The sequence below is a fragment of the Petromyzon marinus genome, chromosome 4 (assembly GCF_048934315.1).
Source record: "Petromyzon marinus isolate PM22_M1 ecotype Great Lakes invasive population chromosome 4, UKy_Petmar_22M1.pri1.0, whole genome shotgun sequence".
Lineage (NCBI taxonomy): Eukaryota > Metazoa > Chordata > Hyperoartia > Petromyzontiformes > Petromyzontidae > Petromyzon > Petromyzon marinus.
The window spans coordinates 23,433,981-23,451,913 of record NC_133670.1 but is presented as its reverse complement, the minus strand read 5'-3'; the positions used below and the strand labels follow the sequence as shown (position 1 = coordinate 23,451,913).

The 17,933-nt window shown below is 46.6% G+C and overlaps 1 protein-coding gene across 5 annotated transcripts in view; it reads right to left on the bottom strand.

Annotated features, from left to right (window-relative positions):
• The window catches only part of LOC116937906 (triple functional domain protein), a 197,184-nt gene that overhangs the window by 138,908 nt on the left and 40,343 nt on the right, over positions 1-17,933 (bottom strand). For all 5 annotated transcript variants that reach the window (XM_032945036.2, XM_032945050.2, XM_032945044.2 and 2 more), the window contains exon 2: positions 1,533-1,607. In XM_032945036.2, coding sequence (XP_032800927.2) covers positions 1,533-1,607 — 75 coding nt within the window. The remainder of the gene's footprint in view (positions 1-1,532; positions 1,608-17,933) is intronic.

The window sequence follows — 17,933 nt, the reverse complement described above, 5'->3', positions numbered from 1 at the left end:
CGAGGCTCGCTATCCAAGCCTCACTTTTTCACGCGTGGGGATGAAGGGGAATGGGAATAGGGTAGAGATACCAGCATATTTCCTTGCCTATGAAGTTTTTTTTCCCCCAACTAGAGCACAGTATATAGCAACAATGACACACTGCGCTACGTGGCGAAAACCAGCTACATCTGGTACACTCTTCTGACGGCAGAGTGAAACATGTGACGAGGGAAACATCGTTAAAGCATCCATTAAATGGCACAGTCTAGCATCCATTAAATGGCACAGTCTAGCCATCCCCATGCGATTTATGCCGTATCCGACATGGTGTTTTATGCGAGAACTGAGTGTGCTGAATTAATTGTACACACAAAGTTATTACGATGGGGCGTTTGTGCAGTCATTAGCGACTAAAGCGAAACCATAAAAACTCGCTTACTATACACGAGTTGGGGGAGAGGTGGCGCAGCCATTAGCACAATGAACTATGAACCCACCAACCCGAGTTCGATTCCCAGCCACGGGCAATGTAAGTGGCGAGTGATATCTCAACTGGTCCTGGACCCCCTCTTTACCATCGTACACTGACCAGCGTGGTGAAGTATGGTCAAATAACCCAAACGACTGACATAGCGTGGCAAGGCCTTCATCCGGCAGTGGAGTGACAAAAGGCTGTCCTGTTATTATATTAATTATACATTATTGTAGAGTAATTTGTATGTAATAACCAAAGGAATAAAGCCAGTACATTCTTACACAATGGTGACTCAATATGCCATAGGCGTACAGAGGCTCACCCTCTTGGAGGTTTGCGATGCGATTCTATTCTTGAACATTTTCTTTTAAATAATGATCTGACATACTGTTACATGCCTTACATGTCAGTTTCTGAGCCGTCAAAGCCTCTATTATAATTTCTACTACGCTTGTTTTCCCAGAAAAGTCTCACAGAGTGTGATTACTTTTTCAGGAGGCTCGCGCACAGCTTTTGCTATCTATACTCCAGTTGAGTAATTTTTCGGGTGCAATTTTTATATTTTTATAAATTTGTACCGTGACGCCGGCACACTGCGGCCTACTCTTGAGAAAGACATCACTAGATCTTTAACGTCCACTGCGAAGCAGATGATGCCTATTATTGCGGTTGATACACTCACAGTAATAATCAGCATAATGTATGAGAGAAGCGTTTTGGATGAAAAAATTTATGATTTTAAGGACAACTTTGGATTGTTTTTCAAATTCCTGAGTATTTCCATTACGTGCTCATGTTTATCATCTTCATATTGACAACAGTGAGGTCATCCAATGCCACGTGACAAATATGATGTCAGCCGGCACTATTGGAAAGTGACTTCACTTCCGGTTCTCAAATCAATCCGAAACCAACAAAAATATAGAATCATCCAAAATGTTGTATCTCGGCCCGATTTTCCAATTAAATTGGAAACCAGGAACACACCCCAACAGTATACCTATTTGTTCTCCGACACTTTGCAACCATATAAAACATTCAGAAAATCTAAATGTTTAAATGCCAATGTACACACCGGACACATATGCCACCTTCTCCTTGAGAATGGGCAGCAGATCAGCTGCCTTCAGTCCATCCGTCTTGCGATACCCTGAAATACAGCATACAAAGACATAGCCATACAGACTGTCAGGGAAATCACTGTTCATGAGCAACTACACAGTGGGGAGCGGTTACGCAGTTGGTAGCGCACTCTGCTACGAAACCCAGCAACCCAAGCTCCATTGCTGCTCACGATCGATAAACCGTGGTGAATATCCGAACCAGTCCTGGGCCTCCCCTAGGTTGACTCAGCATTAAGTGAGTGCCTGGTGTGTGATCTGTAAACATACGTAGTGGAAAGACAAAGGTGGCCAGATGTGGTGTTTGTCACACTGCCCACTCCTGTGCAGTGCCGGCCTTCATAGATCCTTGCTAACAGCACTTTCCACCACAGCCTGTAAGAGGCTATAGGGGGGATCTTTGTCTACCCACATAGCATAAACACACGTGGCTCAGGGTAAATGGCCACATCATGGCCACAAAAAACCGAATCCAAATAAGGGGTTGAAGAACGTGGAAATTGCTACCTGGTGACAGCAGCCTGATCTCTAGAGAGCAGGTAAAATGAGTTAATTGATCGAAAACTGATATTGGTGGGGTGATGTTTGGGGGCTGAAAGCACTTAGTGCTGTCACTGGCAGTTCCTACAGGGCATCATTTCTCAAACAAGGACCCTCATGGCCTTTGTTCCATATTTCCGTATTCTCTAACATTATTTATTCCAACAGAAATTAGGTCACTATTTGTGAACAAGAAAGCCGTAAATTGTGAAGAGCCCAAAATGCCTGCTGTAAGACATTGCATGGCATTTATCACCAATCCGAACGTTTAGACATCACACAAAATGTATTATGTTACAGCCGTTAGAAACCAACTTAACAGCTAACAAGGCAAACGAGTTCAAATCCACTCTAAACCAACCGTTGCATCTGGCAGACAATGGGGACTGGCAGTTCATAACAGTCCATGACTCAGTAGTCCATGACTCCTTCGTGGTTTATTAGCCAACGTATTCCATGAAAAACTCGTGTTACTCACTGCATTTCATTTTTAGTATTCTGTTAAAACATTCGTTACATATATATTTTTTAAAAAGGCCGTTACGAAAATACAAAAAAAACCTGCCAAGCGCTAGCCTTGCCCGGATGTCCCACGGCATATTTACTGCAGGCTCCAGACACCCATTTGGAGGTTTGCCCCCGCACGTGTGCGGACACTTTGCGCTCGCAAGGGTGCACGTGACCAGCGGGGCCAGCGCTACCGTTTGATCCAAACAAGCCGCCCTGCCGCGACCAGACGCATCGTTTCCCCTACTCTGATCTGGAGCACCGGCGGCCCTCCCCTTCTCCCTTTATCCCTCGCCTGCCCTCCGTCCTCACTTTCCTGCGACTGCGACCCTCCTCTCTCTCCGCAGACGCCGCAGGACAGCGCTGCTGCACCGTCGCCCCCCCCCCCACCCCGAGCCCCGAGATGAAGGGGTTCTCGTTCGCGCCTGGCCGCACGCCCTCTGCCCTGCAGGCTAGTAGTCACGAGCCGCGATGCAGAGGCTTCTTGCCTTTGTCTGCGGTAATCTGACCGGTTTACCCCGTGTTATTCAGTGTATTGTCCAAAGTTTCGCTCCATGCGCTGGGAGCTTCTCCAGGACCTGAGGACACCGAGTTTGTGACAGGCTGCTTTCGCTCTCTCTCTCTCTACCAAGGCTGCAAAACGGCTACCGGCGCAGCCCGGCGTAATGTGGTCTCGTAATGCTGTGGGTGCCACTCAGCAGCAACACCCGTCAGCTCAGGTGTTTTACAGATTGCCCTACACGGCAAAGTGAATTATGTGCGGTGTGTAGTGGCACTCGCATTGACTCCGCTGGTTAACCCCAACATGTGTGCATTGTTACTCGCATTAAATCCGATACTGAAATGACCATGGACTGAAAAGCAGTAAACTGGCTCTGTTAGCGACAATTGAAAAAATATTATTTAAAAGAAATCCCAAAACGAAACAGAAACTGGAATTACTTTCCGTCAAAAAATTGCAGTTTGAGACTTAATTTTTCTTCACGACAATTGCTTTGAAACAGGACCTATCTGCTGCTAGATAATAACACGACAGTGCGGCACAGTATACACAAGTGTTACAGGCGAGCGGTGCAGGGAGGCACAAATACGCACGCAACTGAACAGGGAACGACGTGGCTCTACGGTAGGCACAGTTATCGCTTATTGCAGAGGGTTCGGCGTTCGAATATGGAAGGTCACCCCGGTTATTACCCGTGGGTGCAATTCACTCCAAATGAGACGTCGGCTGCTTCTGAGTTTACACTCAAGATCCAGTGTCACGTCACACGTAAAGAGTGGGCCAGTGTGTGCCGGCATTGTGGTTCAACATTTGCAAAAATTAGAAAAATCACCTGCAAATTATTACATTGGAATTAGACACGGCAACAGCGCCCCCTACTGGGAAACTACTGTAGTCTATGTCTGTGACACATCCCCTTGGTGACAGCCTTGCAAATGTAGTCATTAATACAGTATTCATATCTCGAAATTCACTTAGCTGTAAAGCAGTAAACGACTGATAAATGCCGTGGGGGTTGTTTAACCATACTTCACCATACTGGCCCGCGTGGTGAAGTGGGTTGCCCAGGAACGGTTCAGACACGGTTCGGACACCATTTGCCGCTGATGTTAGCTGTGGCCGGGAATCAAACTCAGGTTGCCAAGTTCACAAGGCTTTGTGCAAACCACTGTACCACCACTCCACCGCACAATCGTATCTTCCCTGTTTATAAAGGCTATCTATCAGATGTGTAACGAAACATCAATAAAAAAATGTTGTATTGATATTTTAAGCAGGCTATATATGCATTGAATCACATGTGTAAGAATTCATTTTTATTTATGTACACAATGGGATCATGTGACCCCTGCAACCACTAGGGGCCGCTACAATGTTGCAGCGTGACAGTCACCACAAAAAAATAATTGACTGATTCTTAAACTGAACCACAACCCATACATGGAAGAGTGTGTTAAATCGCTGGGTCGTGGGCATAGGATGTAGCGAATCATCGCACACTTAATAATAGGGTTTTCCCCCTTTTTTGTGGCAACAAAACTGAAACCTTTTTACAAGGACTCATATGTGCATTAACCACAATACTTGTGGTCAAAATGCAAACAAAAAACACTCTGATATGCCTTGTCCTTGAAACTGATTGGTCCACACCAGAGATGGCTTTCTTTTGAGCCTCGTCTCAATTGGTGCTCGACCGTGCATATATTATCAGTGTGTTTTTTGGTTTGCATTTTGACCACAAGTATTGTGGTTAATGCACACATGATTCCGTGTAAAAAGATTTCAGTTTTGTTGCCAGAAAAAAGGGGAAAAACTCTATTATTATATTTTGGTACTGGCAAAGGAGGTCTAATGATGTAGATGCTCACCCCGAGCCCTCATTACTTTGATAGTGCATTGTCTTTGAGCTGTACGCCTTTTGGCGTCCTCTGGTCTAGCACCAATTGAGACGAGGCTCAAAAGAAAGCCGTCTCTGGTGTGGACCATTCAATCAGTTTGTTTGCATTTTGACCACAAGTATTGTGCTTAATGCACACATGAATCTTCGTAAAAAGGTTTCAGTTGTTGCCAGAAAAAAAGGGGAAAACCCCTATAATTATATTTTGATACTGGCAAAGGAGGTCTAATGATGTACATCACACACTTCTTTATCCATGTATCTATTCATACAAAATTAATGGGGATGGGGGGGGGGAGAAGCTTGGATAATAATAATTTAAAGCAACCCTTGCTCTACCTCTGCAGAGCAGGGCTGCTCTCATTTTTTTTTGCTCACGTGATTCGGGAGGCAATTCGCCCTGCAAGATCTCCGCCCCAGCCACCACACCTCCCGCTACTGACCGCAAAAGACAGCACTCGATTTCTGGCAGCTCGCATTAATGGACACGCAACGCGATGATGAGGATGATGGGACTCCCCAACATGACCCTCTTTAATTGCCTGTTACACACCGTGGCTCAAACGCAGCTCCCGTGGTGCCACTGTACGCTTTAAAGCCAAAACGGTTTACGCACACAAGCCCCGACAACAATTCCGGTTCGGCATAGGCACGCGAGCTAACCGTCTAAAAGTTCATAAACCGATTTCCACGAGTTCGTGTGTATGTGTGCCCGCGCGTGTGTATATGTATGCGTGGCTGGCATGACAACTGTAGCCCACAGTGAGAGACGCTTTTTTTCCTGCCTCGTAAAAGTGTAGGCCCACAAGGACACGTGCTAATCGCACACCAAAAAAGCGGGCGGTCACTTTTGTTCCATATCCAAACAAAGCCTCGCCGTGCACTAACTTTAATCAATGGTTGAACTTGCAGAGTGTGCGCGTGTGTGTGTATTGTAGGTGTGTGTATTGTAGGTGTGTGTTTTGTAGGTGTGTGTATTGTAGGTGTGTGTGTATATATATTGTAGGTGTGTGTGTGTAGTAGATGTGTGTGTGTGTTGTAGGTGTGTGTGCGTGTTGTAGGTGTGTGTGTTGTAGGTGTGTGTGGGGAGCGATAGTGTAGCGCTATGAACCTGGCGACCCGGGTTCATTCCCGCTCACGGCCAACACCAGTGACGATTATCTGAACCGGTCCCGGGCCTCCCCTAGGTCGACTAAGCCTCAAATGAGTACCTGGTGCGGTGTGTAAATATTGCCACTAGGGTCGGGTGTGGTGCTGGCCACCCACCCCCTCGTGTACCGTGCCTTCATAGGTGCTCGCTAACAGCACTTGCCCCTATATGGGGGATCTTTGTCTTTGTTGTAGGTATGTGTATTGTAGGTGTGTATTGTAGGTGTGTGTGTATTGTAGGTGTGTGTGTGTGTTGTAGGTGTGTGTGTGTGTTGTAGGTGTGTGTCTGTGTTGTAGGTGTGTGTGTGTGTATGTAGGTGTGTGTGTGTGTATTGTAGGTGTGTGTGTGTTTATTGTAGATGTGTGTGTATTGTAGATGTGTGTATATTGTAGGTGTGTGTGTATTGTAGGGGTGTGTGTATTGTAGGTGTGTGTATTGTAGGTGTGTGTATTGTAGGTGTGTGTATTGTAGGGGTGTGTATTGTAGGTGTGTGTATTGTAGGTGTGTGTATTGTAGGTGTGTGTGTATTGTAGGTGTGTGTGTGTATTGTAGGTGTGTGTATTGTAGGTGTGTGTGTATTGTAGGTGTGTGTGTGTGTTGTAGGTGTGTGTATATAGGTGTGTGTGTGTATTGTAGGTGTGTGTTGTAGGTGTGTGTGTGTATGTAGGTGTGTGTGTATGTAGGTGTGTGTGTGTGTAGTGGGGAGCGATAGTGTAGCGGTTAGCGCGCTGCGCTATGAACCTGGCGACCCGGGTTCGATTCGCGCTCACGGCCAACACCAGTGACGATTATCTGAACCGGTCCCGGGCCTCCCCTAGGTCGACTCAGCCTCAAATGAGTACCTGGTGCGGTGTGTAAACATCGCCACTAGGGAGACAAAGGCGGTCGGGCGTGGTGCTGGCCACCCACCCCCTCGTGTACCGTTCCGGCCTTCATAGGTGCTCGCTAACAGCACTTGCCCCTACAGTCTGTGCAGGCTATATGGGGGATCTTTGTCTTTGTTTTGTGTGTGTTGTAGGTGTGTGTGTATTGTAGGTGTGTTGTAGGTGTGTGTGTGTGTGGGGAGCAGTAGTGTAGCGGTTGGCGCGCTGTGCCACGAACCCGGGCCACCCGAGATCGATTCCCGCTGACTGCCAACACCAGTAACGATTATTTGAACTGAAACGGCGCCTCCCCTAGGTCGACTCAGCATCAAATAAGTACCTGGTACGATGTGTAAACATCGCCACTGGGGAGACAAAGGCGGTCGGGTGCGATGCTGGCAACCCACCCCCTCGTGTGCCGTGCAGGCCTTAATAGGTGCTCGCTAACATCACTTGCCCCAACAGTCTGTTGCAGGCTATACGTGGGACCGTTGTCTTTGTTGTGTGCTCGCCCACAAGCGGAGGCAATTTCAGCGGCAAAGTGCTTTGACTTGGGTACAAGGTCGCCGACGTTACCCAACAATGTGAACTGTGTTGCTTCTTATTCTTGGTTCTTTCGGTAAAGTCACGTAGAAGGGGAACAATAAAATAATAAAACAATAAAATTCTCACGACGTTTCGACTGCAACACAAGCAATCATCATCAGGTGTGAAAACCACAACAAGAAATTTTGAAAAAAGTGGCGGGTTTTTTTTAACGTTAGCACCACGGAGAGCGATTTGTTCGGAAAAGCGGGGGGAGACGAAAAATAATGGACTCGTCCATCTGAACAAACTGTCAAATCTCTCTCCGTGGTGCTGACGTTAAAAATAACCGCCACTTTTATCAAATTTTCTTGTGGTTTTCACACCCGATGATGATTGCTTGTGTTGCAGTCGAAACGTCGTGAGAATTTTATTGTTTTATATTTTTATTATTTTATTGTTTCCCTTCGACGTGACTTTACCGAAAGAACCAAGAATATGAATCCCTGCAGTCACGAAAGCTTTAAATCAAAAAAATGTGTTGCTTCTTTCACAAGCCGTTTGCATCGTACACCGATGTACATTCACCTCAACCCAACTCAACTCAACAAAGATGCCTTCTTCCGCTTTGGCAGCGTTGTGGGATGATGCATTTTAGTTGCAGAACACAGGGGTGAAATCAACGAGCAAGCTGGCTGTGCGTGCAACAAAATCACACGTGGAACACAAGAAGCCACCTTTGTGCGATGGCTGGACATAATCAACACGGCCTGGTTTTCCAGATGAGGAACTAGTCTAGCATCGAAATGCTGTAAATCGTGGAGTTAAAAGAAAAAAACATCTTCAGAGTACTTAAAAAAGTGATCCCTTTAAAATGTTTGCTTTATCGCGACAGATTTAATCTGAGGGGAGTCTAAACAGGGACATTATATCCCCCGGCTAGATTTGCTATACAACTCTGATGGTTTTGCCACACATGGGTGGGGGGGTCACTTTAAACAAAATTGTAAGTTAATCTGGAGTGTATTTTCCATCTCATTGCTGTACTGCTTTTGGAGGCCCAAGCAACGTTGCATCTCTTCTTACCGTGGGCCTCCAGAATTCTTAATGCCACCACTTTCCCCCAACATTGTAAAATACCACAGATTATTTCTAAACTGTTTATTTCCTTGAAATTTTATATAAAACCCCGTTATAAACATTGCGGTGCGCGCAAATGTGCTTATGACCCTGGCGACCCCGAATTCAATTCCTGGCTAGGACTAACGTCTGCGGGGAGCACTATCTGAACTGGTGCCGAAACTCGCGCTCTCCTTTCACCGGACCTGCACGGTGAAGTATGGTGAAACGACCCCCATGACCGACATTGGTGTGGGGTTAACTTTTCATCCGGTAGTAAATTGACGAAGAGGTCGATGATGAATACGATGAGCTTCTAAGGCAAAGTGTCTTTATTGCATAATAATTCTTGTAACAGGCATTCATCCACAATGCCGTGCTCTTGCAGCCTGGGCAGCAGGGCACACACATTGCAATCGAGGAATTGTTTATGGTAAATCTTAACAAAGTTACCGAAAGGCCTCCTTTTGTTGTTCCACAGTGCAATAACTCGTCAGGGTACTGTAAAGCAAGAAAGTAAATGGGGCAACAGCTGTGTGCAGACCGTGTGTATGTGTGCGCGCGTGGAGTGCGTCATGCGTGTAGTTTGTGCAAAGGGAGTTCAGTGTGAATGTGATTTGTGCCGGCATTATGAACATGGTGCGTGTGTGTGTTGTGTGTGACGTATAATAATACCCTTTATTTACCGGGGAACTTCTCAAAAGAGACAATTTTTCGGAAAGGCCCTGCTCAATATTGTTGGCCAATTCCCGAGTGAAATGACAGTATTTGCAATTCTGAAAAAAGTTAGAAAACGCGCGGACAAAAACCCCCATGTATACGAGAGGAAAAACACGCAACATCCATACAATACTAATACTCGGTGGCGATGCGAACCCAGAACCAGGACACCTTCCTGAACGCAGTGACAAAACCTCTTTCATTCAGGGATGACCGCAATGTCTCCGTGCGCGATTCCGTGTGACCGCGTGCGTGCGCGTTCGCGTCAAGCGCCTGTACGAACCCTTGTACGCGCGCGCACGTGTGCGTGTCACACTGGAAACCCAACCCAGGAGCAGCTGTTCCCAGCCGGACTGCAGTCGAGGGAAGAGAAACTTGAGACTTCCAGCTTCCCAACCCGGAGGGGAGGCCGCACGTAAGCACACTTGCCCACTGCTCCCAAGGCTAGAGAGGCACCGCGCATGCACTGCTGGCTGTGGGGACCGCGCGGGTCTTGTTAATGCACCACACGTGGGGTTCCGTGCCAAATCAGAGGAATTCACGGCTCGGTTGTTGGCTTTTAAATGCTGTCGATGCCTGGAAGCCACGGACAAGCCGAATCGTTTACAACCTCCACCGCCGTGCGATTTGCACGCAGGCTGCGGCCGCTCGCGAAGTCGCTTTGCGTGCACCGCGTAATGCAAAGCACCGTGCCCAAGTCCTGCGTACGCAACCTCTCTCGGGGGGCGAATGGTCATGACTTGAGTCATAACGTGAGTCATCGCAACATGACCTCCTCCTCCATCTGGGCGATGGGCAATGAGTGAGCAGGGCCAGTGGAGGGTGCTAGATGGAAAAGTCTCCGCGTCAGTCAAATGAACAGAAGCGAGTGGCACAGGGGAGGAGGGGGAGCATGGCGTGGAGGGGCCCTGGTTTTAGTCCCAGCGTAAGAACCGATTGATCGTTCGCCAGCGGTGCGAGGAGGAGGGAGGAGGAGGGAGGGGGGGCTGCTGTTATGCATTTGCGGACTGCATTTAATGCCGAGGCGAAGAGGAAATGGGCACATTTGCTGTTCACCGTACACGATTTCCAGTCCGGAAATTCACGAGATTAGGAGGGTCTGCCGCCTTGCGACCACGATAATCACGGCAAAAAGCGTGGGGACTTGCGAGCTCTGTGTGCACCGTCGTTGGCACCGTACAACCGGTGTGCTGCAGGGCTCCCTTCCCTCCCAATCCATCCGTGCTGTCAACTCCCTGACCCCTGCTGTTCAGGTACAGGCTTCAAGACCTTCCATGTTTGCCTCTGCCCCTATGAATGACTGGCGCTCTGCAAAATAAATATTCTCACTCCTTTTAGTACAGTTTCTTGAGGTGCAGTCACGTTTAGGCACGACATGAATTCACGTCGTTAATGTACATTGTGCAGCACTGTATTGTTTGTGAAGCCTGAAATGCTTCCAGGCACAAGTCTTGTATGTTATTTTATTTACAATACAGTATTGTGTCTAATGTGTAGTCTCAGTAGCCTAAAAAGTGTATGGCTCACCCATCATGTTGTTAGTCTATCTGTCATGATGTTGGTCCGTTGATAGTTTTGTAAGTTCATCCATAGTGAAGTTGGTTCAGTATCGTTGCGCCATACCCATTAGTCAGAGCTATGATACATTTGTTGCTTTATTACTATAATATAGCACTATACCAAGATATCGTTTTATTTTTCAACGGCTTTACTTAATTCCTCTGTTTGTCGTGGTCAAATCTTGTAATAAAAATTCCGTCCACTTTCCGTTGTCCAATCAATTCCACATTTTGCACAACGTACTCAGATCCGGTGGCAACGCATGCCTGTATCAAAATCGGCATCAATGAATTCGCTACTTTAAAGCAATTTACATTTTGTATGGACGCCTTATTATTTACATATTTATTTGTGTGTAGGTCAAAAACTCCGCGGTTCCTAAATTGTGGAATCGGCTCGCACAAAACGCAAGAGGCACGTGTCTCAGGCGACATTGACGTACTTCTCGACTGTGAGTTAAGCGAAGTTGTTAATAAAACCGTTGTTTAAATTTTTTTAAAGGAGTTTATATTATGCTTGTTTAGCCCAGAAAGGCTCACCGAGTCTTGTGACTCTTTTACAGGAGGCTGCTGCCAAGGTATTGCAATGGGGGGGGGGGGGCAATGATTGCTTATTATAATTCGAATTGAGTAAATAGAAGATTTTGTTTTCAAACTTGCCAAAAAAAGTGGTGGAAAATCCCCATATTTGCAAATGGGGATGTAACATTAATCCCTCCACTTACTCAGTGAACTTATGAGGATGCGCAGGCCAACATATGTAAAAAATCTGTCGAAAATCCAGGGTTTTCGTCAAGCAAGCATGTAAAATATCGCGTGTGCGAACCAGAAAATATCGTTCGCGGAAGAATGACTTATTATTCCTGATAAATCATGACATCCCTATTCACTCTACACTATCTAACATATATACATATATAAACTCTCACGCACGTGAGACTCGCGAAAAGAGGTGAAAGCCTCGGCAAGAGAGGACGAGAAGCCGGGACAAACGTGCACGTCTCACAACGAACGGGTGGGACACTTGGGAAGTATTGATTTACCTACGTGACTTTACCGAATAGAACCAAAGAGTATGGATCCTTGCAGTCACGAAAGCTTCAAATCTAGAACTTGGGAAGTACTGCATCACACCCGCGTACCCGCTATGAGCTCACATAATAACCAACCGTGCAAATTGCCTTACCAAACTGCTCTGCTGCCAAACTTTTGTGTGTGTGTGATGCTGTACACTACAGAAAACAAAAACACTCCACCATAGCCACAATGTCACGCAAAATCAGTATGGATATAGCGTGCAGTGTACTGTACGATGAAAGCGTAGCTCAATCACTGTTCCGTTGTGAGTCATCTTGCCGTTTGGCTTCAACTCATCCCATCATCCCTCTGTGGCCTATGAAATTACTACTGCTTGGTGGAAAGTCAACATTGGCAGGAACTGACTGGCCGCTGCAATAGGAATGTGGAATTCCCCATTCTTGGCTCATGGCTACCGCGTTGCAACGAGCATGCCCCATGTTCACTCGTGCAACAACAACACGCTCCTTTGCCGCATGGCAAATTCACGAGTTGGCGAAACTTTCGGAATCATCCTACTTTTGTCAAAATACGACGATGCACTCATTTACAAAGAGGCAAATTCGTCTGGGGTTGATGCGTTTCAGCCGTTTTGTAAAATGTGTAAAATGTGGCCCTGATTTTTGACCTCTATAGCACTGCACCGTAGTTGACGCCACAATCCTGAGTGCCAGAATTGTAGCGTTATGGAGACGTTTTAATGGGCAAGTTCTGCAACTTTCCAAACAATCGAGACACTGCCGTCCATTGTACGCCTCCCATGGTGCTGCCTCTGAAAACGTTTTAAAACCGTACAGTATGGCACCTTGTTGAATTAAATACAGTGAACACAAGCAGTCAATATTTCAGTACGATGCCATGCTATGCGTAGGAAATTAATTGGCCATTTGCTCACCATTAATCGTAACGTATTCATATCTATGACACGAGCTTTCATTCAAATTATCATAATTCTGCGTGTTTACCCAGGAAAGGATCACATAGTCTCAAAACTATTTTTTTCTCGAGGGTTCAGCTGAAGTTTTTTGCAGCCGGGGGGGGGGGGGGGGGGGGCAATGTTGCTGCTGCTGTGTGTCATCCAAATCAAGTCCTGTAAGTCATTTTCAGGTAAAAAAAATAAATCTTAAAGCCTGACTCTGGGAGTAGGACCGAGGCGGTGCCCTTGGATGCGGCAGTCCACCACGTGCTCTATAAGGGGCAACATCGGCGCTGTCATGTTGGTACATAAATTTTTCTAAAAATATATATATTAAATATAATGACAAGATTTATCAGAACCCCCCCCCCCCCCACAAAAACGTACTTTCGGACAAGAGAAAATATGTACCCTATGCCGATGGGCACAAACCACACCTAACATACCCATACCGTGCAATGCAATCACTCACATCACTGGGAATGAGAAGGGGTATGTGTGCAGTAGAATGGCATGGGGGGTGTGCGTAGGCAGACTGCAGATGTGCATCTTGCGAGCACCGTGCCGCCGAGAGCCTATCTCAATCGGTCATGTTCTGCGAGGGAAGTCAATTTCCCTCCTTCGCCATTATGGAGCTCATCACAAGATTGCACGACCTCCCTAACAACCAGTTATTATCCAAATAAATTATTGAAACTGTCAAAACGCCATGCTACGTAGAGCGAATCGTGATCGTACGATCTACCCCCCCATCCCATACCCACGACGTCCCACTCCTGACTACGCAAAACAACAAACCAAACTCAGTTTGTCCGTCCGCTGCTGCTCCCTCGGATAATAGACAACAGCCATGCCTGCACATACTTGTTAACGTCATTGGTATGTTAAAGGAAAAGCTAAATATTCCTCGCAGATCAACGTGATTATCTCAGCTATGCAGCTATCTGATGTGTTCTAAGGGAAGCTTAACTGTCCCATGTGGGGGGTTGCTTTGGAGGTGCCGGAGGGTGCCAGGGTGGCTCAGGATGAGAGATGGGAGACGGTGCACGATGCGCCGCTCCACAATGGGTAGCTTTCATTAGGGGGGGGTCAGCTGATGTGACAGCCGGGGATTGCGATGGTATGCACTCGTCGGATGGCAGTACGCGCCTCTCGGGGGTTCCAGCTGCCCCCGTGTGCTGTGCACAGCCGCCCATCCTGAACGGCACGCTGTGCCGGCGTTGGCCGACCGTGGACAAAATAAGGAAAGGGCGCACTTTAAAAGTCCTGCGATGTGTTTTCGGGTTGCGCCGCGCGCCTTTCGGCACGATGTCCGTGGGTTCGCTCCAGGTGCCGGGAACTTCGTGCCGTGGTACAACCCCGACATGCGAGGTGGGACAATCCAAGATATGTATACACACAGCAGACGTGAGAGAGCGATGGAGCACCACCGCAAAAATCTACAAAGTAGTACCGTACCTTCCGTCATCGTTTAAGAAATTCTATACTTTCATAAACAGCACTCAGACGGCAAAACTAAACAAGATAGACTTTGAATATTTAAACAGCCGTGCCACATGAGTAATATTCGCTGTACATACAAAATTACATGTGCCCCAACCTGAACGCTTGTCAGCACTTAGCATTGCTGTGCTGAGCTAGTGAGTAATTGGAATGGTCCGACTTGGGAAAAAATACTTTTGATCAAATTTAGTTTTTCTTTATAGTGTACGTACTGTACAGTAAAATACTACATACAGTGCAGTACGTTAAAAAAAACACTACAGTGAGGGAAAAAGTATTTGATCCCCTGCTAATTTTGTACGTTTGCCCACTGACAAAGAAATGATCAGTCTATAATTTTAATGGTAGGTTTATTGGAACAGTGAGAGACAGAATAACAACAACAAAATCCAGAAAAACGCATGTCAACAATGTTATGAATTGATTTGCATTTTAATGAGGGAAATAAATATTTGACCCCCTCTCAATCAGAAAGATGTATGGCTCCCAGGTGTCTTTTATACAGGTAACGAGCTGAGATTAGGAGCACACTCTTAAAGGGAGTGCTCCTAATCTCAGCTTGTTACCTGTATAAAAGAGACCTGTCCACAGAAGAAATCAATCAATCAGATTCCAAACTCTCCACCATGGCCAAGACCCAAGAGCTCTCCAAGGATGTCAGGGACAAGATTGTAGACCTACACAAGGCTGGAATGGGCTACAAGACCATTGCCAAGCAGCTTGGTGAGAAGGTGACAACAGTTGGTGCGATTATTCGCGAATGGAAGAAACACAAAAGAACTGTCAATCTCCATTGGCCTGGGGCTCCATGCAAGATCTCACCTCGTGGAGTTGCAATGATCATGAGAACGGTGAGGAATCAGCCCAGAACTACACGGGAGGATCTTGTCAATGATCTCAAGGCAGCTGGGACCATAGTCACCAAGAAAAGAATTGGTAACACATTACGCCGTGAAGGACTGAAATCCTGCCGCGCCCGCAAGGTCCCCCTGCTCAAGAAAGCACATATACATGCCCGTCTGAAGTTTGCCAATGAACATCTGAATGATTCAGAGGACAACTGGGTGAAAGTGTTGTGGTCAGATGAGACCAAAATGGAGCTCTTTGGCATCAACTCAACTCGCAAAGGTTTGGAGGAGGAGGAATGCTGCCTATGATCCCAAGAACACCATCCCCACCGTCAAACATGGAGGTGGAAACATTATGCTTTGGGGGTGTTTTTCTAAGGGGACAGGACAACTTCACCGCATCAAAGGGACGATGGACGGGGCCATGTACCGTCTAATCTTGGGTGAGAACCTCCTTCCCTCAGCCAGGGCATTGAAAATGGGTCGTGGATGGGTATTCCAGCATGACAATGACCCAAAACACACGGCCAAGGCAACAAAGGAGTGGCTCAAGAAGAAGCACATTAAGGTCCTGGAGTGGCCTAGCCAGTCTCCAGACCTTAATCGCATAGAAAATCTGTGGAGGGAGCTGAAGGTTCGAGTTGCCAAACGTCAGCCTCGAAACCTTAATGACTTGGAGATGATCTGCAAACCTGGTGGCCAACTACAAGAAACGTCTGACCTCTGTGATTGCCAACAAGGGTTTTGCCAGCAAGTACTAAGTCATGTTTCGCAGAGGGGTCAAATACGTATTTCCCTCATTAAAATACAAATCAATTCATAACATTTTGACATTCAAATAAACCTACCATTAAAATTATAGACTGATCATTTCTTTGTCAGTGGGCAAACGTACAAAATCAGCAGGGGATCAAATACTTTTTTCCCTCACTGTACATCCGTTTTGTCTTCAAATATCTCTGAATGTGAAAGAGAACATTTTCAGATCAAGACGGAAATCCTCTCTCACTTGGTTAACAGTTCTACAAGAGCCAATTTAAAAAATAGGCCAATGGTGCACGGGAGGCAACATGCAAGTAGGGTCACCCGACGCCCGCCAGGCACTGCGAGTTCCACACAGCAGACCTCCACTTGCCCCTTCACAGTGGTGATGCTGCTCCATCCCCTATGCCTTTACGCTTCTCCCGAACATCCCCCCCCCCCCCTTCCCCTCACATCACATTACAGGACTCAACCTGGGTTCGCCCCTCTGTATTTTCCCGTTACCCCCTATCGCTCGCTCCACTCCGTTGCTTCTCCCGGCCACCCTCACCTGACACCCGCTCCCTTCTCTAATCCCGCCACCGTTGGATGATGAATTCGTGTTTACACAGCAATGCTGCTTGCTTTCTTCCGTCCTCTTTTCGCCCCAAAACGTTTTTTTTCCCCCAACACAGTAAAACCCCTTGTCCACTTTTGCCGATGGGGGGGGGGTGCGATTTAAAGGTCCCATTTTTTGCGCTTATATCGGTGTATATTACCTCCTATTATCTGCGTGATGAAGCGTGGTTTAAATTTGGTACAAAACTATTATCCTGGCACGACATCCGTGTCACTGCATGCTAATAGGATGAATGACATACTTTCTGAGAGACAACTTCCAGGTCAATTGAGATTGGAAATCCGCACAAAAGCGTGGATAATAGAATTACATTTCCGCCACTTTCAGATTACTCCTGTTATCCGTGGGGAAGCGCAGATAATTCAGTGTGGATAAATGCAGATAATAAATAGGATGAATTTTGATAGGTTACTCACTCCTCTTTTCCACATTATACAACAGCAGGATACATTTTGTGCCTCTGGGTGATAATAAATTTCTGCAAAAAGAAACATTACGCTATTGTGTGGAATTTCACTTCAACGTTATCTGTTCTACATATGAACACTGGTAACAGGAGTGTCAGGGGAGGGGTCGTATACACAAGAGGAAGAGCGGTTAATAGGGCAACATATAATCGTGCCGTTTATCCAGAAAAGCCTCGCCGAGTCTGAAAACTTTTTTTCCGAAAAGTCATACATTAGGAATCTTGGCCGGTTCCATGAATGAGTGTTTTTATTGTCGTGGCAGATAAGAAGATGTATTCACTGTATCTCCCCACCCACTGCTTTGCGTTTCAATCTCTCCTGCTCCCACACCCCCTACTCTCCCTGCCCTCTGCCTCTCTCTCCCCTCGGTGAGAATGTACGAGTGGCTGACACACGTGGTGGTGATTCATCTTACTGCAGTCTCGTTATGAAGGTTGACCACATGTAACAGCAAAGCACCGGACGGAATCGCCTGTCGCACTCCCCATGCGGGCGAGCCTGCACAGTTTGTTAAAGTTTGTAAATCATTTGCTTTTGTCTCGTTTTAAAATTACAGCACTAAACAAACATCAGCTAGTTGATGAATGCCTTCCTCTTGGTGCTAGTTAGCGGGCCCCATGTAGGCCATTATAAATGTGGTCATCTTGACCGTTCTATCAGGAGAGAAATGACCATTATAAACAATGTGTATTAGCCCTTAGCGCTTTGGAATTCACCTCTGCACACTGTGGTATTAAAAGAGATTTGTTCTGGGCTTCATGCCGCAGCTTACAAGTCGTCC